The sequence below is a fragment of the Equus przewalskii genome, chromosome 24 (genome assembly GCF_037783145.1).
Source record: "Equus przewalskii isolate Varuska chromosome 24, EquPr2, whole genome shotgun sequence".
NCBI classification, from domain to species: Eukaryota; Metazoa; Chordata; class Mammalia; order Perissodactyla; family Equidae; genus Equus; species Equus przewalskii.
Window position 1 is genome coordinate 27,095,490 of NC_091854.1, and position 20,958 is coordinate 27,116,447.

The 20,958-nt window shown below is 36.7% G+C and overlaps 1 protein-coding gene across 9 annotated transcripts in view; it reads right to left on the minus strand.

The window, feature by feature from the left end:
• The window catches only part of LRRC7 (leucine rich repeat containing 7), a 492,999-nt gene that overhangs the window by 348,531 nt on the left and 123,510 nt on the right, over nucleotides 1-20,958 (minus strand). For 3 of the 9 annotated variants that reach the window (XM_070592304.1, XM_070592300.1, XM_070592307.1), the window contains exon 3: nucleotides 5,197-5,272. The exons of the other annotated variants lie outside the window; for them this stretch is intronic. In XM_070592304.1, coding sequence (XP_070448405.1) covers nucleotide 5,197 — 1 coding nt within the window. In that variant the 5' untranslated portion in view covers nucleotides 5,198-5,272. The remainder of the gene's footprint in view (nucleotides 1-5,196; nucleotides 5,273-20,958) is intronic. 9 annotated transcript variants of the gene reach the window in all.

The following is a 20,958-nucleotide window of genomic DNA, read 5'->3' on the forward strand; positions in this document are numbered from 1 at the left end:
CCAATCTACAGGGTGCTAATGTAAAAGAATAAGGAAAACATCTCTGTATACAAGAAAAGTAAGATGTATGTTTCCAGTAAAGAAGGCATAAGGAATGATGATATTTTTGTTTTTTTAAGAAAGGTAAATTTGTTTGAACATCAAAAAGAAGGTTTTGCCGGCACAAAAAGTTAGAATTTGGTTTTCTTTCTCTTAAAATGATAATTTTCTTGGACTTTTAGTCTGCTCTTGATAAAGAGATTATGAAAGGTTTTTCTTTACTTTTGACTAGTCACCAAAAAGGCCGAGATATTATGTTTTATCAAAATAAAATTCCTGTGTTGTTTTTATTAGGTCCCTCATCACTAGAGCTAAGATTTTTCTTACAACTATTTAAATTTCTGTATTTGCCTGAAAATCACCATGGGTAAAGAGATAACCGTGTTTCGTTTTACTGTGACCTATGATCCTATTTGACCAAGTGTTCTCAAACTTTTTGATATTTTTGACAAACTTCCCAAAATTCAAATTCAAAATAAAGTCTTTCTTTTGACCTAAAAATAACTTTGAGAATTTCATAGGACTTCTCAAAGAATTTGTTCTCTCTTCCTATGAAGAGGTAGATACCAAACAGATTATGTTTATTTGGTGTATTAAATCTCATGGTAAGCATTGTCAAATAAGTGATAATAAACTTTCTCAGGTTATATTGTGTAGGTAAATGTTATTAATATAGCTTTTCTAAAAATTATATAAAATTCCTAAAAATCTGATATGTCCTGGCATAATTCTAGTCATTATCTTAAAATGTGTACTATAGAAATAACTTAATTTCCTTGTCAATTGCATTGTAATCAGATCTTTAACCATGTTGTTTTAAATCTTTTGTCATTGACAGACAGTTATGGTTTTACTCTAATGCTTTTGCAAATATGTCTCACCTTCAGAGAGATTTGTGGAAAGACATTGACACTTACACCAGAATATGGGTTTCTGATGAACTTTCAGATCCTAAAACTGAACTGGGTAAGAAATTAGAGAACTCTAACAGAGAAACTCATGGCTTCATAAAACTGCCAACAAAAGATGAAGATCAAATATTAATTACATAGGACTACATGATTCATGGAGAATGCTCTAACGTTTTGTTTATCCAAATTTAAAGGAATCTTTTCTCTTAAGCTATAAACAATTTGGTAAACTATACCTTTATGAACAAAGATGAGACATTTACTTTTTCTCCCTACCTGATACCTCCAGAATTCAGAAATTCTCAGTGAGTATTCTTATTTTCACTTATGCAAATAATCAGGCCAATTTTGATATATATGAACCAGTTTTACTGTGATTATCTTTGATAAAAATGAGGGTAACTGTGGAGAGAAAAATTATGTTGCACTTTTGTAGATGTTGGATTCTAGTGCTGTTAATTTTCTTTGAGGTTTTGCTATATACCTATAGACTGGATTCCCTGGCCTAAGGTATTGCCTTTGGTCTCATCAATTGCTTGCAGTGCCGCCTTTGGAAAACATGAACTGACCCCACACGGGATGGTCACTGGCAGATCAATGTCTGTTGGTACGCAAACTTCTGCTGATCTTTTGTTGTCTTATGCTAGTATGACCACCTACTGTAAGTCTCTAATGTCTTATATGCAAGCCTATCCTTAACAGGGTAAAGAGGCTTTTCTGGATTCCAATTTAATGGCTTGGTAACTGGGTATTCTGGAAGTGACATCAGAAGTCAGCCCTCGAGCCCCATTGGAAAGGACCTATCCAAGTACTCCTAACCACTGACACTGATGCAGAACTAGAAGGCATTTAACCTTGGAGATACATTTCACAGCTAAATAAGTCTCCAACTGACATCTGGTCCTATACAAATGCTGGAGACCTCCAAATCATACTGACACGGAAGAGAAGCCGCTGACATCTGTGGCAGGCAGTTCCTCTCAAGACTCAGGACCAGGTCTATATTCTTACTTTTCCAACATTTTATTATATCTGCTTCTTTGGGCAATATTGGACTCACTTGTCTAACCCCTTCTCCCTCTCTATTAAATCCAAAAGAAACATCATGGCTGCCTGAAAATCTAAGTAATATAACCCCAAACACAATCTTAGTGTTATATTATGATGATGACTTAGATAAAATCTTTGAGACTCCTTGGACATACCCTAATGTTCCCTTGGCATTTGGGACTTACTTTCTGGGATATGTATATTACAAGATGCCATTATTAGGAAAAGTTTACAAGATAAGTCTGTCATACTTTTTGACTTGTATTGTAATCAAAGTACTTTTTATCATAACTTTACTGCTATATGGTGCAATACTGGCTTTGCTAGTCAAATAGAAATAAGTAATAAGACTTATACTAATATTAATATTGATGATCAAATGTTTTGGGAAATAGAACAACTTCCACGACAAGATGTAATTTCAATGGAACCTAACTGGCCTGAAAAATCATTGCAAGTGGCAACTGAAGAGCTTATTATCATATTAAACCATTTTCCCAAACTTATCATAAAGTACACGTAAGTTGATAAATGAGACAGGCAAATAGTTAAATTAGTGCAAAACTAGGAAGATACCTGTAATGGATTTCTGGCTTCTTTTCTTGTCTCTTTAAATCCATGCCTACTCCTCACTGGCTACTTCAAATATTATTGATTGGTTTCTTATTATTGTTACTATATCTGTTCCACAAATGTTATAAACAACATGATCACAAAAGGTCACACAAAAGCACACATACAATGTTTGCATGGCAATTTGACTTAATTGAAAATATGTATAAGCTATAAAATTACTTGCCCTGTCAGTGTGTACCTCTACAACTGTCAGTTATATTTGGCCATTGCTTGCCAACATAGATAACTGGGAGGGTCCCTTAAAACAAAGTCCACCTCCAAGGGACATGATGGACCCAGGGCAGGAAGCAACCACCCTGGCATTGGGGGATGATACTTTGATGATCAATGCTTTCTTTCTTTTTCTTTTTCTTTTTATTTGTGAGGAAGATTGGCCCTGAGCTAACATCTGTTGCCAATCTTCCTCCTTTTGCTTGAGGATGATTGTCACTGAGCTGCTGCAGCATGGCTTGACGAGCAGTGCTAGGTCCACGCCCAGGATCCCAACCTGCGAACCCTGGGCCACTGAAGTAGAGTTTGTGAACTTAACCACTATGCCACTGGGCCAGCCCCTGATTATCAGTGCCTTCTATCAAAAGATTATTGATCAAATGGGGAAAATGATGGAAGAAATTTTATATTTTCCGGTATATGAGGAAGCCGTTCTGATTTGAAGCTGCTTTGGCCTGAGTTTTATTTTAACCAGAATGGCTTGACTTACGGCCTGTCAAATATACACTGTACACCTGCTTTAACGATTACTCTAAAGTAAAGAACGTACTCTCTGAAGATTAAGAAAATTCATGTCCCCCTTCCATTTGATGACAGAACTCTTTAAAGATAAGATCAAATGCTTCCTTTCCCACAGCACCAAGGCCACATTGACTCGCCGTGTGTGCTGATCTGTAACAGAATATCTCCTTGAACTCTTGAAGGAATGTACCCCTGTCATACTTGATGTATGTCTCTCTGGAAATGGTACATAACTGTGCTGAAAATCATTCTTCCCCAGAGTGCTTTGCACTCCCAGGCTATAGTCCTCAGCTTGGCTTGAATTAATTCTCTACTATAGAATGATTATTGATTATTTGTGTCAACAGTACAAGGCATTAGGTCCTTAGGATTAATTAGTGTGTGAGTGATTTGTAATCACAGGGTAGATTGTTGTGTATTGGTTTGACATGATTTCAAATCCACTTGTTAATGACTGAGGTGAAGTTGTTTTAATGCACTTGTTTATGACAAAGACAAAAATAAAGTTGTTGTTTGGATATAAGAATGAAGTAAGTTGTGTGAGGATGTCAACATCTCATCTGTTGTCATTAATAAGAACTCAGTGGCTCAGCTGATGACCAACACTGCTGGGGGCTGATCAGTAAGAACACGTGGAGAAGCAACTATGGCAAGGAGACATTAGATTCTAAACACTCAGAGTCTGTGAGGACTATCTGAGAATTTCGGTCAAAAAGTGGGCAAGGCACCACTTTGCTGACCTAAATAAAGTCTTTGAAGACCTTGAGGCATTAGCTCCTACCGTGGTAAGTCAACTCTTTTATCAGTAGTGGTGACAAACTGTGCAGAGGCCCCCTGAAGGAGATCAGCCTGTCTGCCAACACTCCACAGTCGTTCCCTAGCAATGTGCCCTAGCAACAGGGGACTTTTCACTTTTGTTTTGCACTGGCAACTGGATGTCAGCTCTCGGTTGGTCAAGCCATCTCTCAAGAGTGCCTACTCATATAAAAAGGCACACGTTGATTAAATTAAGACTTTTTCCCTTTCATCACCTCTTGCCTGGAACAATAGTGTGATTAATCTATCATTGGTTTGGAGTATGTTATGTTATTTCTTGATCAGCTTATTAAGAGACATTATCCTGTATGCTATTGGCTTGTGAAACTATTATAAATCCCATGGTGACCCTATGTTAAATAAACTATTGGCAAAGACGGTCTCAGTCTCCGGCAATAATTTTGCCCCCTAAAACAAAACACCATTCAAGTAATTTTATTTACTCTTTCCATATTCTTAAGTCCTTTTTTATCCACTCATCCAAACATGGCATGTTGTTATTCTTGAACCTCCCTTTTTGTTTCTTGAAATGTCAGTGAGTACTGATAAATGGAAAGCTCCTGCTTTGTGTATAGATTGCATTTGATATCACCTTGAAATTTTGAAATGTAACCTTCAAAAATGAATGTAATTTCATTCTGTTTCTTAAAGCATGAGTATATTATAATTTCTGCTAATGGTTTATGAGAGGAATTAATAGGTTTATATAGTGGTTAAATATGTCACAAGGCATAGGGAGATTTAGGGCTCTACAGATAAGACCTGAGCAAAGATATAATATTTAAACTTATCTTTCTGACCAAAATCATCTCATTCTTGACAGAAAATTAGCTTCCTAAAATTCATAGTTACCATTTTTCTTCCTAATTATATTTATTACGTGATATAGTTAACACAAGTACTATTAAGTATAAATTTAAAATTACAAGACTCTTGGTCATTATAGAGTGAAATTCCCAGAACACTACTGAATTCTATATACTTAAGCATAGCAAAATAACATAGTATCTACTTGCTAGTTATTCCTGTCTCTGCAGACTTCTAGGTTGTGACCACTTTGACTTGCATTTTTTTCATGTAGCGGGCTCCTTTAAAAAAAAAAAGAAAGTTTAAAAAATTTTAATTAACTGTACTTATAAATTGACAGATGCATCTAAATGAACATAATAAGCAAGATTGGAATGTGAAGAGCTTAATCAGATGCTTTTCTAATTGTCACGTTACACATCCTATCAGAATAATTCCACAAACACTACCACATTAAGTATTTGAGCCGTGAATATATAAATTCAGTGTGGAACAAAAGGATGATGCTATTGTCCAATATTCCTTCTTAAAATAACACTTCAATAGCTTCAAGGGAAATTCTTTGTATAGTGATTTTCTTCCTTGCCTGTTTTATTCCTAATAATTAAATAATAAATGTGAAATGTATTTATTTCCCCTTGCTTTTAAAAATTATAAAAACAGAATTTCTTTTAAAAATATTTTATAATTTAGATTCTTGCAGGTCAGAGTTGCCTTTTCCTCTAATTATTCCAAATGAATAAAGTTTTATGTTCTCATTATTCCACCTTAAACACTGATTTGGTAATTCCCAGTGATCATTAAAACAAAGTGCTCTGACACTGGCAATTATTACATAGTCATATAGTCATAGTTTAATGTGTTCAATATATTATAATCACAATAATTGAGCCTAAGATACCCATATGCATTTGTAATAATCAAATTTATTTCAGAAAAGTGACTTTCATGAGATTAATGCAGATATACACATTTATTTAGTATTGCAGTTTGCACTCTATACATTTATAATCCATGGTTGACATGGGAAATAAGAAGAAACCAATACTCTGAAATTGTTTGTTTGAATACTTAATGTAAAGCCCTTATGATTATAAAAACCAAGACTCTCTATATAATTATTAAATGTGTAAGTCAGGACTACAGGGAGCCTCCATTTATTAGTGGAGGAGAGAAGCATCTTGTCCACGCAGAGTCAGGCAGAGCCTGGTGTATTTCAGGAGTCACACGGGAAGCTTTGTTGTTATTATTTAGTGCAATTTTCAAATGAAAAATTTACAAAGGGGAGAGAAAGGACTGAGAAAATATTCAAGATCTGCTTAATAAAGCCAACTGTACATAGTAAGACTTAGATACTAAAAGACCTCTTCTTGAAATTAGCACTCGAAAGGCTATTTTGGAAAATAAAAACCATAGTGAAAATATATAAATAGCAGTTAAAATGCTGGAGATTATGTTTATCTAATTGAAGTAATTCTTTACTTGTAGAAAAAACACAGTCTTAGAATAAATAAAGCTTAGCAAACTGTGTTTAGGCTCATGTAATTTTCTGATTACAATATTAAAACAGAAATTTACAAATTTTTATAGTTATGATTATTCTTAATGTTTTTCTTTTAACTTTTATGCACCATAACAGTGTTACAGTATGACGTGCTTTCAGTCTGCAGTATATTATCCTGAATTTTGTAGAAATACAAAGATATATCTAATTAAATACCTTAATACACTCTAGGTCTACAGATTAGAAAACTAGAATCACCTATTTTAATTTCTTTATCTGTAAAATGGTAATAATAATTAACCTTAAGCGTCTCATAAATAGTTTTTTAAAAAATAATGTAAACTAAATTCTTAACAGCTAAGCACTCACCTTAGGAAAAAGAAATTTACTATTATTTCGTTTCATTATAACAAGTGAAATTATAAGACTAAAATATATTATTCCAGTACCCAAGAAAGTGATATATACTTAAAAATAAATTATTATATTCTTGTTTTCTGTTCTCTTGTTGCTATTTTTTGAAAATAAAACTTGCCCCTCCACTTTCAGGCAGATTCACCATTCAATAGAATGAAAGGAATACATGTCTGAATTTAATTATTATTATTATAGTTACATTGTTATTTTTTTATTATTATGCTATACAATACTGTACCATGGTATAATACATTATACTATTATAAAAATAGTTATATATTAAGTTATATATTAAAATTATATTATTATATTATATAGTTATGTTATTTAAGGATGAGTAGACGTGCTTTTGTTCTTTGCAAATCACTGTAATTGGGCCCTGCCATGGCTAATGTGACTTGCACACTCTTCAGAGAAGGGAGATAATGTTAGGAAGACACACACTCTTTTAAACACAGTATTTTATTTTTCTTTTACAAGAGATCTAATATACCTAGTTACAGGTGACATCGAATTTTCAAGGCCAATGTTGAAGAGGAAAAGAAGAACCTTTTGTTTATAACGGAGACCAGCATACCAGTCTTGATAGTTCCCTTTTACTAAACAACTAAAATAAGATGCTCAAAGGAAAACAAATTTTCAAGTGTTGTCTTCAGTGCCATCACTGTACTGGTTGGTCCAGGGTATGCTTGGCTAAGTGCCCGAGCCTCTAGGTTAAAGTCCATTTTAAAAGACTTAGTGAGAAGGCTTATATATGGAAGCATTATTTGAAAGCCTTTACAAAGTTCCTTCCTTTGGGCTATACTCCTTGTGTGGTATTTTTGGTTTCTACTTTTTTAGTCAAAATTCTTAAAATATAACCTCCTCACTATTGTATTGTGCCTTAATTGTATGCAAATGGTGACTTTAAAAAAAATCCCATCCATCTTACCCATTAGATGATGCTAATTCTCACTAGCTTGCTGCTCCTACTTGCAGGCCTCTTTTTCCCACACTTCCCATACCCTTCCATGGCCTGAGGTGCATTTAACCCAGTTTAACCAGCCCCTCTGACCTGCTACTCAGAAATAGAAAGTACATATGAAAAGTCCTTAAGGTATAGCTCTTACTTAAACCACGGTCTCGCAGGGGCAGGGCCTTGTTCAGTTGGGCTTCTAACCAGTGTTTATCATGCTGCAGACACTGCCTATTTGACAAGTGTTAGTACAGCACTTGAGCTATGCCTGCACAGTAAATAGGCCAGATCTGCTGCCAAGCACTACAACTGCCAGTTTCACATCTCAATTCTATTTAGATGAGATTGTCCAATGCAAGTGTTTAACTGTTTGTTAAAATTAACCCTTCCCAATCCAGAGGATTCAGTGGGCCCTCTTGATAACACTAAACTTTTAGGTTTAGTTTTCCGACTAGCACTGCATAAATGAAAACTTCAGAGGGTTTTAAATGTCAAGAATGCTCTGAGATAGATATTGACTTGGCTAAGAACTTGAACTGTCTCATGGTTAAAGTTCTCTTGGTGTTTTTGTGATATGATTACTAATACTCATTGGGTATTTAATGCCAACAATGTTCTCAGAGCTGATGAAGCACAGGCACTATATATCAAAAAAATACGATAATACTAAGCCAAGCAAGAAGTATAGTAGAGAACATACTTAGGTGAATCATAAGCTTGAAAGGAATTTTAAATAGCAATAGTCTGTTCATTATTTCAGGAGGAATTTCATCACAGCCATTCTTAGCAAGTGAGAATCTACTATGTTTTGAAAGCCACCAGTATCTTCAGAAAATTCATTAGGGTCTGTTGTCATATCTTGCAGGTATCAGCCTGTAAGAATCAGAGTCAGAGGGCCTTCCAGAAAGCACGAGACCATACATTCAGTGCCGGCTTTGTGAGATCTGAGTGGAGCAAAGGATGTCTTGGCAGTAGCACTGTAAATCATTTGGATTTAAAGGCAGAGTTTTAAAGTCCACATACAAAGGACCTTCAGAAAATAGAGGGCAAAACAGAATTCCCAGTATGAGACTAAGGCCTTTTGAGTATCCAGCCTGTGGGCTCTGGGATAAATTATGAATAAGCCCCCTAGAAAAGCTTATCATTGAGGAACCGAGATCCAAAGCAGATTTCAATATAATCTGAGACATGATATGACAGGAGTGTTCACACTGTGCTGTGGGAACCTGGAGGAGGGGCACTCAGCACAATCTGGGGGTTCGTGGAAGGCTTCTGACTCAAGGATCAGTCAGTACCTTGGACGCCCCAAGCATTTTATACATTTTATTAAATTTTAATTGAATTTCAATCAACAAAGCCAAGATTCCTTAAGTTCCTTCTATGCATATGTTTTACCTTAAGGCCAGTAAAAAGAAAAAAATGACAGAGTCTTGTGAATCGTTATAAGTCTTTTGTTGTTCCTTTTACACTTATTCTCCTCTCCAAATTCCTTAAACTCTACTAGGAGGAGGAATAGGCAAGTACAGAACCGCTTGGCCTGGATGGTGCTGTCAAGACAAGGAACCCTGTAGCTGCATGGAGGACTCTGGGCTAGATGGGACCGCCCCTTCTGCCCTCTCTGCTCCAGGTCTCATGTCCTGACCTTCTTTTAGATCATATTTTCTTAAGAAATGAAGCTGAAAGTCTTGCTTCATAAATCCACATACATATTTGCATGCATCAAGAATTTTTCCTCAGTATGCTCCCAAACAATAATTCAAACACAATATTTCTTATGTATTTTTGAAATAGAAGTGAAGTCATAAACCAAGAGAGGCCCTGAGAAAGTACATCTTTTCTAGAAAACAACTCCCTATCATAGAGATTACTTCTCCCATCTTTAAAATGATTCTGTTAGGTGTGTATCATTATTCTCTCTTCACAGATGAGAAAACTGACTTTGGAGTCAGTGCATTGTTGGAATTGCTCGTTCATTCCTTGAACAAGTGAAGAGCTTCTATTTTCCAGGCACAATGGTACCACAGACACATCTTGCCATCAGAGACCTCACAGTCTCAGTAGAAACAAAGCTGTGTGTCTACCATACCATTTTCTTTTCCCCGATACACAAGAAAACTGGATTTCTCTGCCCCTCCATCTCCCACTGCAGCTAGATTGGGGCCATGTGACCAAGTTTTGGCCAAGAGTGAGTAAAAGTAATAGAAGCCACTTCTAGGCTTGGCCCTGGAAAAAATCATCTCATCTGATCTTTCGTTCCTTTCTTCCCGTGGGTGGGCTACACAGACTGAGCCGACATAGCTACAAAGGAGGGCCTCCCAACCTGCATTGAACTGCAACATGAGGGAGAAATAAACTTTTATGGAGTTAAACTGCTGAGATTTTGGGTTTGATTTGTTACCATAGTATAGTCTATTCCTTCTTTCTTGTCTAATACAAATTTTCATGGGTGAGACAGACACTAGACAATTGAAAACAAAACCCAAAACTGCTTGGAGGGGAACATACTGAGTACTCTGAACTGAAAGAGCAAAAGAGACCTCTTCTTGTGGATTAGATCATGGTTCAGGAATATTCTCCTCCTACCTCCCATATTTCTATGGGAGGAATACACCATTAATGTTGGATTTGGCTCTGTGACTAGCTTTAGCCAAGAGAAGTAAAGATGGACCAGTTCTGAGCCTAGGCCTTAAAAGGCCTTATGTGTTTCTGTTCATACTGTTACAATTCTGTCATGTATAAGGACTATGAAATGACCAAGTCCAGATTAGCCCACTGGTCCTAGGTGGAAAACAAGAGGAACACAAAGCAGAGTTGTTCAGCAGAGGCAGTCTAGATCAGCTGAGCTCCAGACATGAAGAAGCCCACGAGAAATCAGCAGAGACACCGAGTGAAACCCAGCCTGGCTCAACAGACCCCTGACCAACCCTCAAATATTTGGGCTAAATAAATGCTCATTATTGCATGCCACTGAGATTTTTATTGTTGTTTGTTATGTAGCATTATTGTAGTGATAGCTACCTGATACATCTTCTCAGATAAAGGGATCAGGGAAGACCTCACAGAGAAGGTAACATGTAAGCAGCCACCTAAGGAATGAGAGAGAGCTATCTAGCTACGCAGCTGATAAGAAAATTCCAGGGAGAAAGATCAACCTGCAAAAAGACACTAAGGGGGCCAGCCCCATGGCCTAGTGGTTAAGTTCTGTGTGCTTGCTTCGGGGGCCTGGGTTCAGCTCCCAGGCGTGGACCTACAGCACTCGTCAGTGGCCATGCTGTGGTGGCAACTCACATACAAAATAAAGGAAGATGGGCACAGATGTCAGCTCAGGGCAAATCTTCCTCAGCAGAAAAACAAAACAAAACAAAAATGACACTTAGGTATGCAGCATACTTTGAGGAGATAAATAATGGCCAGTATGCCTGAGTCTAATCAGCACGAAGAATAAGAACCAAAAATAGATTGAAGAGAAAAGGTGATGGATCAGACCTTGTAGCCCCTGGTAGGAAATTAATTTTTTAAATTTCCAAGAGCCAGTAGACCCTTCAGATTATCTGTTTAAGGCCAGCTTCGACGTGAAAAATGAGTTGGAAGAGAGGACAAGGAATACTTGACTTGAAAATGCACTTATATAGTAAGCTCATTGTTTTTACCTTGATTTTACGCATTGTATGTGTGTGTGTAATGGCTCTGAGAGTGCTGATGGAGATCAGAAGCTCTTCCACCTTCACCTGGCTACTTGGTACGCCAGGTAAGACAGATAAGAGCAGGAGGCCTGGGAACTCTAACCAATTTCACAGAACACTTTGCTGATCTCTCAGTCTACCTTATTGGCCTGATAGCGTATATAATTTCCTTTACCCACGGGTATCTTTATGGTGCCACTACCCTCTTATACCACTCCATAGACCCACGTGGTCCAGCAGAGTACATAATGTGCAGTGAGGGTACAAAAGATTCATAAACGGGACACTGTAACTGAATTTCAGTGGCATCTCACCTTGGCCTGTCTGGGTCTTCATTGCTTTTTGTCAGTTCTACAGCAGCAGTCTGCTTCCTCATTGGTATCTGGGACTCTAACATTAGCTACCTCCATGACTACAAGACAGTCAGAGAGGATTTCCTAAAACATTTCATCATGCATATTTGACTTAGGGAAACAAGGGCAAGGAAAAGGAGAACCAACATTTACTCAGTGCATGTTTTATTCCAGATACTGTCCCAGGTGATTAGAGATGATATTTCTCTCAGGTTGGCTTCCCCCTGCAGCAGATTCTGCCTAAGACACAGATTGGAGAAGAAATATTCTATTTGGGAGGCAATCCTAGGACACACCAGTAGAAGGGTAAAGAAGGCAAGGAAGGCAGAAATGGGCATGTGATGAAGAGATTACCATTCCGGGCAATGAAGGCCCTGTCGCGTAGATACACCTGAGGGTGAGCCATCAGCCGGGTGAGGGAGGTGGGCTGGTCATTCTCGCACACAGTCTGGCAATGACTGAAGCTGCACCTGGGGGCACTAACTCCTCTGTACTTCAGGCTGCCCTGAACACAAACTGAAACAACATTCTCAAGAGAATTCCACAGTGCTTGCACTCAAATGCCGTGGGTACATAGTAGGATGTTAGGTCAAGAGGACATAGGAGGTCCCCAACAGCTATAGAACCTTTTTCTCATTTATTCCTCATTAATGTCACTGGTTTAGAGGGGCTTCCCTGACCACTTAATTTAAAGACACATACCCCAGTTCTTTATCATTTGTTCCTGTATTCTGAGCCCTTACCACAATCATCCACTGTTAACTTGCTTCTTTCATCGTATATTTTCTGAATTTGTCCCTAGACAGTGAGTATAAGGAGATCAAGAACTGAGTTTGTTTTGTTCAACAATGACTAGTACAAAGTAGGAACCTGATATCTGTTGAATCAATTATTGAATGACAGCCCTATGAGGTAGGTAGTGTGGTCTTCATTACTGGATGGGAATACCAAGCTCATGTTGGTGATGATGGGATTCCAATCCAGGATGGTCTGACATAAAATCCCATACTCTTTACCATACTGTGATAACGGCACCATGCTGCTTTCCTATTTCCTGCTTCAGAAAACTCAATTATTTCTTATATCCTACATCATTAAATGCAAATTCCTCTACCTGACTTTCAATTCTTTCTATAATCCAGCTAGTTAGATTAGTCTTGCATCTTTAAAAAAAAAAGTTAGTGCACAAATACATTATAGGATGAATGAAACGTTGCTTAAAACCATAGGTGAAAATGATCGCAGGTTACTTATTGTCAACAGTTAGTTTAATATGAGAAACAGTGTGATCTGACCCCTAAAAAGTCCAATGTAAAAGGCTAGGTGAATGTAAATAGAATTTCTAGAGCAGTCAGGGGGTGGGTGTGAGGGATGGCGAATGTGAGATTGTTTCTGAGGCCAAAATCACTGGAACTCAGAGTAACCGACAACAGAACAGCAAAATTCCTTTTATCCCTGCATAGGTGAGCGATTTTGCTTTATATGGTTGGGCCTGAAGAAAACCACACAATTATACAAGCAAAATGGAGTCAGGAAGGATGAAGCCAGAAAAAAAAGAACAAGAAAATAATGTATTCCTACTTATATTTGCTAAGGATGTGTAGATGCTTTCATTTACATTATCTCAGTTAAGCCTCAGGACAAGGTCATTAGCATGACTATAGGGCCTGACAAAAGCATGAAAACAATTTAGTATTCAGTCATGCAGGAAACACCTTGTTAAAAGGAGAGGGCTGCAGTAGATTGAAAATACAGATAAAATATAACTAAGTAATAACATGAACCATTTTTTTGGAGGAAAGATGTGGTAGAATGTACTGACTGGTCAAAAATACCTGAAGCATTTCCCTATACCATCAGGCTCCCCTTTACGGCTGCTTCTTTCTATGGGAGGATCATACTTACTGCCCCAAGGATGTTAGCTTAAGACATGGGGCTCGCTTTGGAATGGGATACGGCCAAGGGGAAGTTCTAAGCCAGCCTGTGCTTCTCCTGGTGCTCTTTGCCCTCACAGCAAACTCTAGCCATGGGCTCCATTTTCTTTCTAGATTCTGGAACAAAAAGATGTTGGAGCAGAACCCCAGCCAACATGTAGCCAACACGTAATGGTAGTGAAAAATAAACTTTTGTTGTCATAAACACTAAGGTTTGGGTTCATTTATTACTGAAAAGGTAAAAGTTTTGTAAGAAGACGTGGATAAAAGTGCCTTTCTAATTCTGGGAAAGTTTACAAACTAAACATTGAAATCATGAAGAAAACCACTTTTTGTTCATAATTTTGAGTTTAATGTAGGAAAAATTTATAAATGGTATTAAAAGTGATTATAATATTCAAAAGAATTTCACATATTAGGGCATAAGGGCATGTGATTCCAAATGAAATACTGAATTGTGATGTTTAGACGAAATATGTAGGAGAATTTTATTTAGTTGGTTAATAACAGCACTGTAATAAGAAAACTTGAAATTTTCTACATTTATACCCTTAATTGATTAGATTTGCAAGAGTTGTTCAAGTAGTTGGGGAGGTTTTGCTTGTTGCATCAGGGCTTGAAGTACCTAATTAGGATGATAAAATATATTAGATTTATGAAGAAAACGGAAAATTTCAAAAAATTTAACAAAGTTTTTAAATAATAAAGTTTTAAAGTTATTGTTAAAACTTACCAAGTTTATAAATAGAATAAAATATGTATGTTCAGCTTTAAAAAAATACTGGAAAACTAGGGTTAAACCAAAAATCTTAACTTTTATAAAATACATATTAATTTTAAATTGCAAATAGCTATAAATAGTCTTTACTGTGCAAAAAGCAGTCCTATAACATTAAAAAAATCACAACAACATTGGGGCCAACCAGGTGGTGCAGCGGTTAAGTCTGAATGTTCCGCTTCTTGGTGGCCTGGGGTTTGCTGGTTAGGATCCCGGGTGCACACATGGCACCACTTGGCAAACACCATGCTGTGGTAGGTGTCCCGCATATAAAGTAGAGGAAGATGGGCATGGATGTTAGCTCAGGGCCAGTCTTCCTCAGCAAAAAGAGGAGAATTGGCAGTAGTTAGCTCAGGGCTAATCTTCCTCAAAAAAAAAAATCACAACAACAAAGTCACTGTAAAGTTGTAATATATTTCCCATTTTACAGACGTGGAAAAGGAGGCTCAGAGAAATTAAAGTCATCCAAAGCCAAAATTGTGGTAATGTATTCAATTTAGTAATTCTACAATTTGCAAAATGGCTTTCAAATGCTTCATAAAATATACTTTATTCTCTTTTTTGCCTTTAAAATGTTAATGCAGGTTTATTTATAAAAGCTTTCTCAATTATCAAGTACAGGCATACCTCATTTTACTGCACTTTGCTTTATGGAGCTTCACAGATAGCATGTGTTTTTAGGAATTGAAGGTTTGTGGCAACCCTGTGTCAAGCAAGTCTGTGAGAGCCATTTTTCCAAAAGCTTTTGCTCACTTTGTGTCTCTCTGGCACATTTTGGTAATTCTTGCAATATTTTAAACTTTTTCATTATTATTCTATTTGTTTTGGAGATCCGTGATCGGTGATCTTTGATGTTACTACTCTAATTTTTTCGGGGCACTGCAAACCATGCCCATATAAGATGGCAAACTTAATGGATAAATGTTGTGTGTGTTCTGACTGCTCCACCAACTGGCCGTTACTCCATCTCTCTCCCTCTCCTCTGGGCTCCCTATTCCAGGACACACAATAATATTGAAATTAGGCCAATTAATAACCCTGCATAGCTTCTAAGTGTTCAAGTGAAAGGAAGAGTTGCATGTCTGACATTTTAAATCAAAAGCTGGAAATGATTAAGGTAAGTAAGAAAGGCATGTCAAAAGCTCAGACAGGCTGAAAACAACTTGCACCAGTTAGCCAAATTGTGAATGCAAAGGAAAAGTTCTTGAAGGAAATTAAAAGTGCTACTCCAGTTAACACACCAATGCTAAGAAAGCTAAACAGCCTTATTGCTGATGCAGACAAAGTTTTAGTGGCCTGGATAGAAGATCAAACCAGTCACAACATTCCCTTAAACCAAAGCCTAATCCAGAGCAAGGCGCTAACTCTCTTCAATTCAATGAAAGCTGAGAGAGGTGAGGAAGATGCAGAAGAAAAGTTTGAAACTAGCAGAGGTTGGTTCATGAGGTTTAAGGAAAGAAGCCATCTCCACAACATAAAAGGGCAAGGTCAAGAAGCAAGTGCTGTGTAGAACCTGCAGCAAGTTATCCAGAAGATCTTGCTAAGATAATTAACCAAGGTGGCTACATTAAATAACAGACTTCCTGTGTAGAGAAAACAACCTTCTATTGAAAGAAGATGCCATCTAGGACTTTCATAGCTAGAGAGGAGAAGTCAATGCCTGGCTTCAAATCTTCAAAGGACGGTCTGACTCTCTTGTTAGGAGCTAATGCAACTGATGACTTTGAGTTAAAGCCAGTGTTCATTTACCATTCTGAAAATCCTAGAGCTCTTAAGAATTATGCTAAATCTACTCTGCCTATGTGCTATAAATGGAACGACAAATCCTGGATGACAGCACATCTGTTTACAACATAGCTTACTGAATATTTTAAGACCTCTGTTGAGACCTATTGCTCAGAAAGAAGACCCCTTTCAAAATATTACTGCTCATTGATAATGCACCTGATCACCCAAGAGCTCCGATGGAGAGGTACAATGACATTAATGTTGTTTTCATGGCAGGTAACACAACATCCATTTTGCAGCCCATGGATCAAGAAGCAATTTTGATTTTCAAGTCTTATGATTTAAGAAATACATTTTGTGAGGCTACAGCTGCCATACATAGTGATTCCTCTGATGAATGTGGGCAAGGTAAATTGAAAAACTTCTGGAAAGGATTCACCATTCTAGCTGCCATTAAGAACCTTCATGATTCATGGGAAAAGGTCAAAATACTAACATTAACAGAAATTTGGAAGAAGTTGATTCCAACCTCATGGATGACTGACTTTGAGGGGGTCAAGACTTCAGCAGAGGAAGTGACTGCAGATCTGATGGAAATAGCAAGAGAAACAGAATTAGAAGTGGAGCCTGAAGATTTGACTGAACTCCTGTAAATCTCATGATAAAACTCTAATGGATGAGAAGTTTCTTCTTATGAATGAGCAAAGAAAGTGGTTTCTTGAGATGGAAACTCCTCCTGGTGAAGATGCTGTGAAGATTGGTGAAATGCCAACAAAGGATTTAGAATATTACATAAACTTAGTTAATAAAGCAGCAGCAGGATTTGAGGATTGACTCCAATTTTAAAAGAAGTTCTACTGTGTGTAAAATGCTATCAGACAGCATCACCTGCCACAGAGAAACTGTTCGTGAAGGGAAGTCAATTGATGCAGCCAACTTCGTCGTTGTCTTTAAGAAATGGCTGCAGCCACCCCATCCTTTAGCAATCACCATCCTGATCAGTCAGCAGCCATCAACACTGAGGCAAGACCCTGCACCAGCAAGAAGATTAGGACTCGCTGAAGGCCCAGATGATGGTTGGCATTTTTTAGCAATAAAGTATTTTTTAATTAAGGTATGTATATATATGTTTTAGACATAATGCTATTGCACACTTAACAGACTACAGTATAGCGTAAACATAACTTTTATATGCACTGGAAAACCAAAAAGTTCTTGTGAGTCACTTTATTGCAATATAAGTTTTATTGCGGGTCTAGAACCGAACCCGCAATATCTCCGAGGTATGCCTGTATAAATAAGGCCTTAGCTATTATAGATATTTGTATATTGGAAGAAAATTATTCTCTGGTTGATTTGTCTTTCAAAAATTGTTTCCTTCCCCAACGATAGGCATTATTTCTTAGGATGAGATTTATTCTCTGTAAAATGCTTAAAAAAAACTGTGCATGTAGCAAGTGCTCAGTAATTGCTTACTGAACTAATGAAAAAAGTCCACAAAAAAGGGCATTTTTTAAATTATCATTTTATTTCCTTTTCCTTACGTCCTTCATAAAAGATTTTGAGAAGGCTTATAATAAAAAGTACAAGCTAGTTTTAAGTAAAAAAACAAAAATTAGAACCATAAAAAGGAAAAAAAGAAAAGGCCTTTTTGTAAGACTCACATGTTTACTGTGACTTAGCATTGAAAGCAGCTTTTTGCTTCCTGAAAGGGAGGCAACGAAAGAAACGTAGAGGCCACCAAGTTTGTCAGTCTGTTTCAAGGAAGCACATCAATTCTGATACAAAATTCTTAAAGGTGTCTAATTTGTTGATTTATATATCTTGTAACTTAAGCACCTGTAGAAAAGAACACTGACCACATCCTTTACTTTTTCAAGTTTTTAAAAGAAATGGAAGACATTTTGATAAAATAAACAATGATGATTAAGTCAAATGCATGGTTATCTATATCTATTATGTTGATAGCCTTTCACTATGAATTATTTTTATGTTAATTAAAGAGCAAGGCTCAAAATGAAGTCGATATACATGTAACACACACATTATATACACGCTACCTATGCACACACACAAACATCTATTTACGCAACTTTGGGCATTTGAAGCAACAATTACGTAAGCTTTTGAGAAAGATTCTCATAGATCAGAGATTTAAATTTATTCTTAGAATAGATATGTAGATATGTAATTAGTGGGATACCATAAAGGACTCTAAACATTATGCCATCCTAGGATAAATTAGCTAACAAGTGCAATTCAAGACTGAAAAATAATCTCCTTCTCAATTCTCATTGTCTCTTCTAAAAAATTATTTGAAACACTCAGATTTGACATTGAAATATAAAAACAGAGCCCCAATTTTAAGAAACAAAGTAAAACAAGATTTATTTGTCTTTATCTTGGAACATTAAACAATTAGAGACAGTAAATAATCTATTTTTTAGCCACTTATAATCTTTAAAAAATGATGCTAGGGGAGACTTATTTCCGTGAGATTTTCAAGATAAAATAAATCAAGACAGAGTAAAAGTGAAATGCAGTTTGTGACTCTGAGGTAAGATTCATTTAAAAGCTTTGGTGTTTTCTCTTCAGACTCTTCTAGGGTCTCACAAGCATTAAGAAGCACTAAGTGATTGAAGGCTGGATCAGCGAGCCGGGGAACTGGCCACCTCGTGAACTTTGCTTAATGATGGTGTAGATAATACATAACACCAGAAGTATAAATTATGTCTACGTAATGAACACTGTAGTTGATCCTCGGAGAGGAAAACATGTCTCGATAATGGCTAGTCATAAAACCGCTCATCCTTTCCTGACTGTCATTGATTCTTTTTTTTAAACATAGAAAGTCATTGTGGCTATTAAGTGCATATTATATTCTGCCCAGAATACTGTCTACATTTCACATGTCATCAGAAATATTCACCTCAATATTAAGTTTCGCAAGTGCCACAACTGTATATTCAATCAAAAATCATTTTTGCAGCCTTTATATTTTTCCGGTTCACCCTCAGTCTTGATTGAGTTCCGCAGGACACATTGTGGCTCTTAAAAGTTGGTAAATATAACCTGTAAGTCAAGATTTAAAGACTCAGCCTTTAATGGTCTCTTTTCCCTTTTTCCACTTCCCAATTAATTTTATAACAAGTTTAGTTAAGAGTTTGGCCAAGGGGGAAAAAAGTCGGAAAAACAAAAAGCCTTTGAAAAAGCTTAAAAATCATTTTGTGGCTGATGATGCAGGAACAGTTGTTCCACCATGGATTATCCCTGGTAATACTGTTGAGCCAGTGTCATTAATAACAGGATGCCAGCAAAACGTTGCCGATCACAACAGCTGTCATGTTTACTGTCATCTGCAGCGCTTGGCTCCACAGAGAGCGATAAGAACTGATGCTCTTCATGATGTGTTCTATCTTCCGTGACAGTAAACTGATGGGCATGTGACATGTCAAATACTATAGGTGACAATATGTTCTTGATTAAACATGGTTTGCGATGACCCGTGAGCAGATAGGTAACATCATTCACTCTTCAGGCATGCAGCCAAATGGCGCAATGTCATATATATTTTTCTCTTTAAAATTAAAAAGAAAGTGTTTAGTTTTAGTCTTGACGACAGGATGTTCAAACTCACACAAAATAAAACAACACAATGCCTAGTTTTTGGACATCTGTTATCAAAAAACGTAAGTGAACTTAAAAACAGAATTTATAAATAATTGATGCAACGACTTTCTGCACTTTAGTCCATATGGATGCATCATCAATTAAAACAATCAATTGATGTAACAAGTAACCTTTCCTTTGGCCTAGATAATACGAGAGATACCATTTTAAAATCTTTGAGTACAAATATCCTCTGAGTACTAATTCAAGTCAATGAAGCCAACGCTTTCTAAAATAGCATGCTTCAATTAAACAGTTAAGTTTTCTCTAACCTAATAAAGCTGGAGAATCTTCCAAAGGGGCTAGAATACATTCCTTGTTTTCAGGACTTTCATTTCATAGAAACACTTCTTCTGCACCTAAAAACAGCCTCATGTGGATCAGAGTTTGAGTTGTTAATAAGTCCATCAGTAAATTCCAAGGAACATGAATTCATAAACACACCACTGGCTTTAGCATGCTATCAATTTAACGATTTTCCTTTTCATTTAGTATGGGAGATAAAACCATAAAAATCGAAGTGCAGGTATTTTTTTTTAATGAAGATGTCTTCTGCTGTTCATTGATTCATTCATTCCATGAGCAAGTATTTACCAAGCATCTCCACGTGCCAGGCACCAGTCCACCCATTGGTGATACAGACGTAACGGCAGCACCGTCTCTGTCTCCACAGGGCTAAGAGTGTAACGAAGCAAAATTCACAACACGACACTCTATTAATAGTATTTCTGCTTTTTAGGGATATTTTATACTAACTTTATTCCAATGAGCCTGAAACATTTGAAATGCATTGGTCTTCTAACTGATATGTTTTCGTCTAATGCACTGCTTCTGATCTGACAATTGAGAGAGGAAGTTTCTTGAGGCTTGGTCTGTGTTTTTTATCCATTATTTTTATGCCACAAGTACAGTTTTATCCAGTACAATTAAAAAAATATCTTAAACC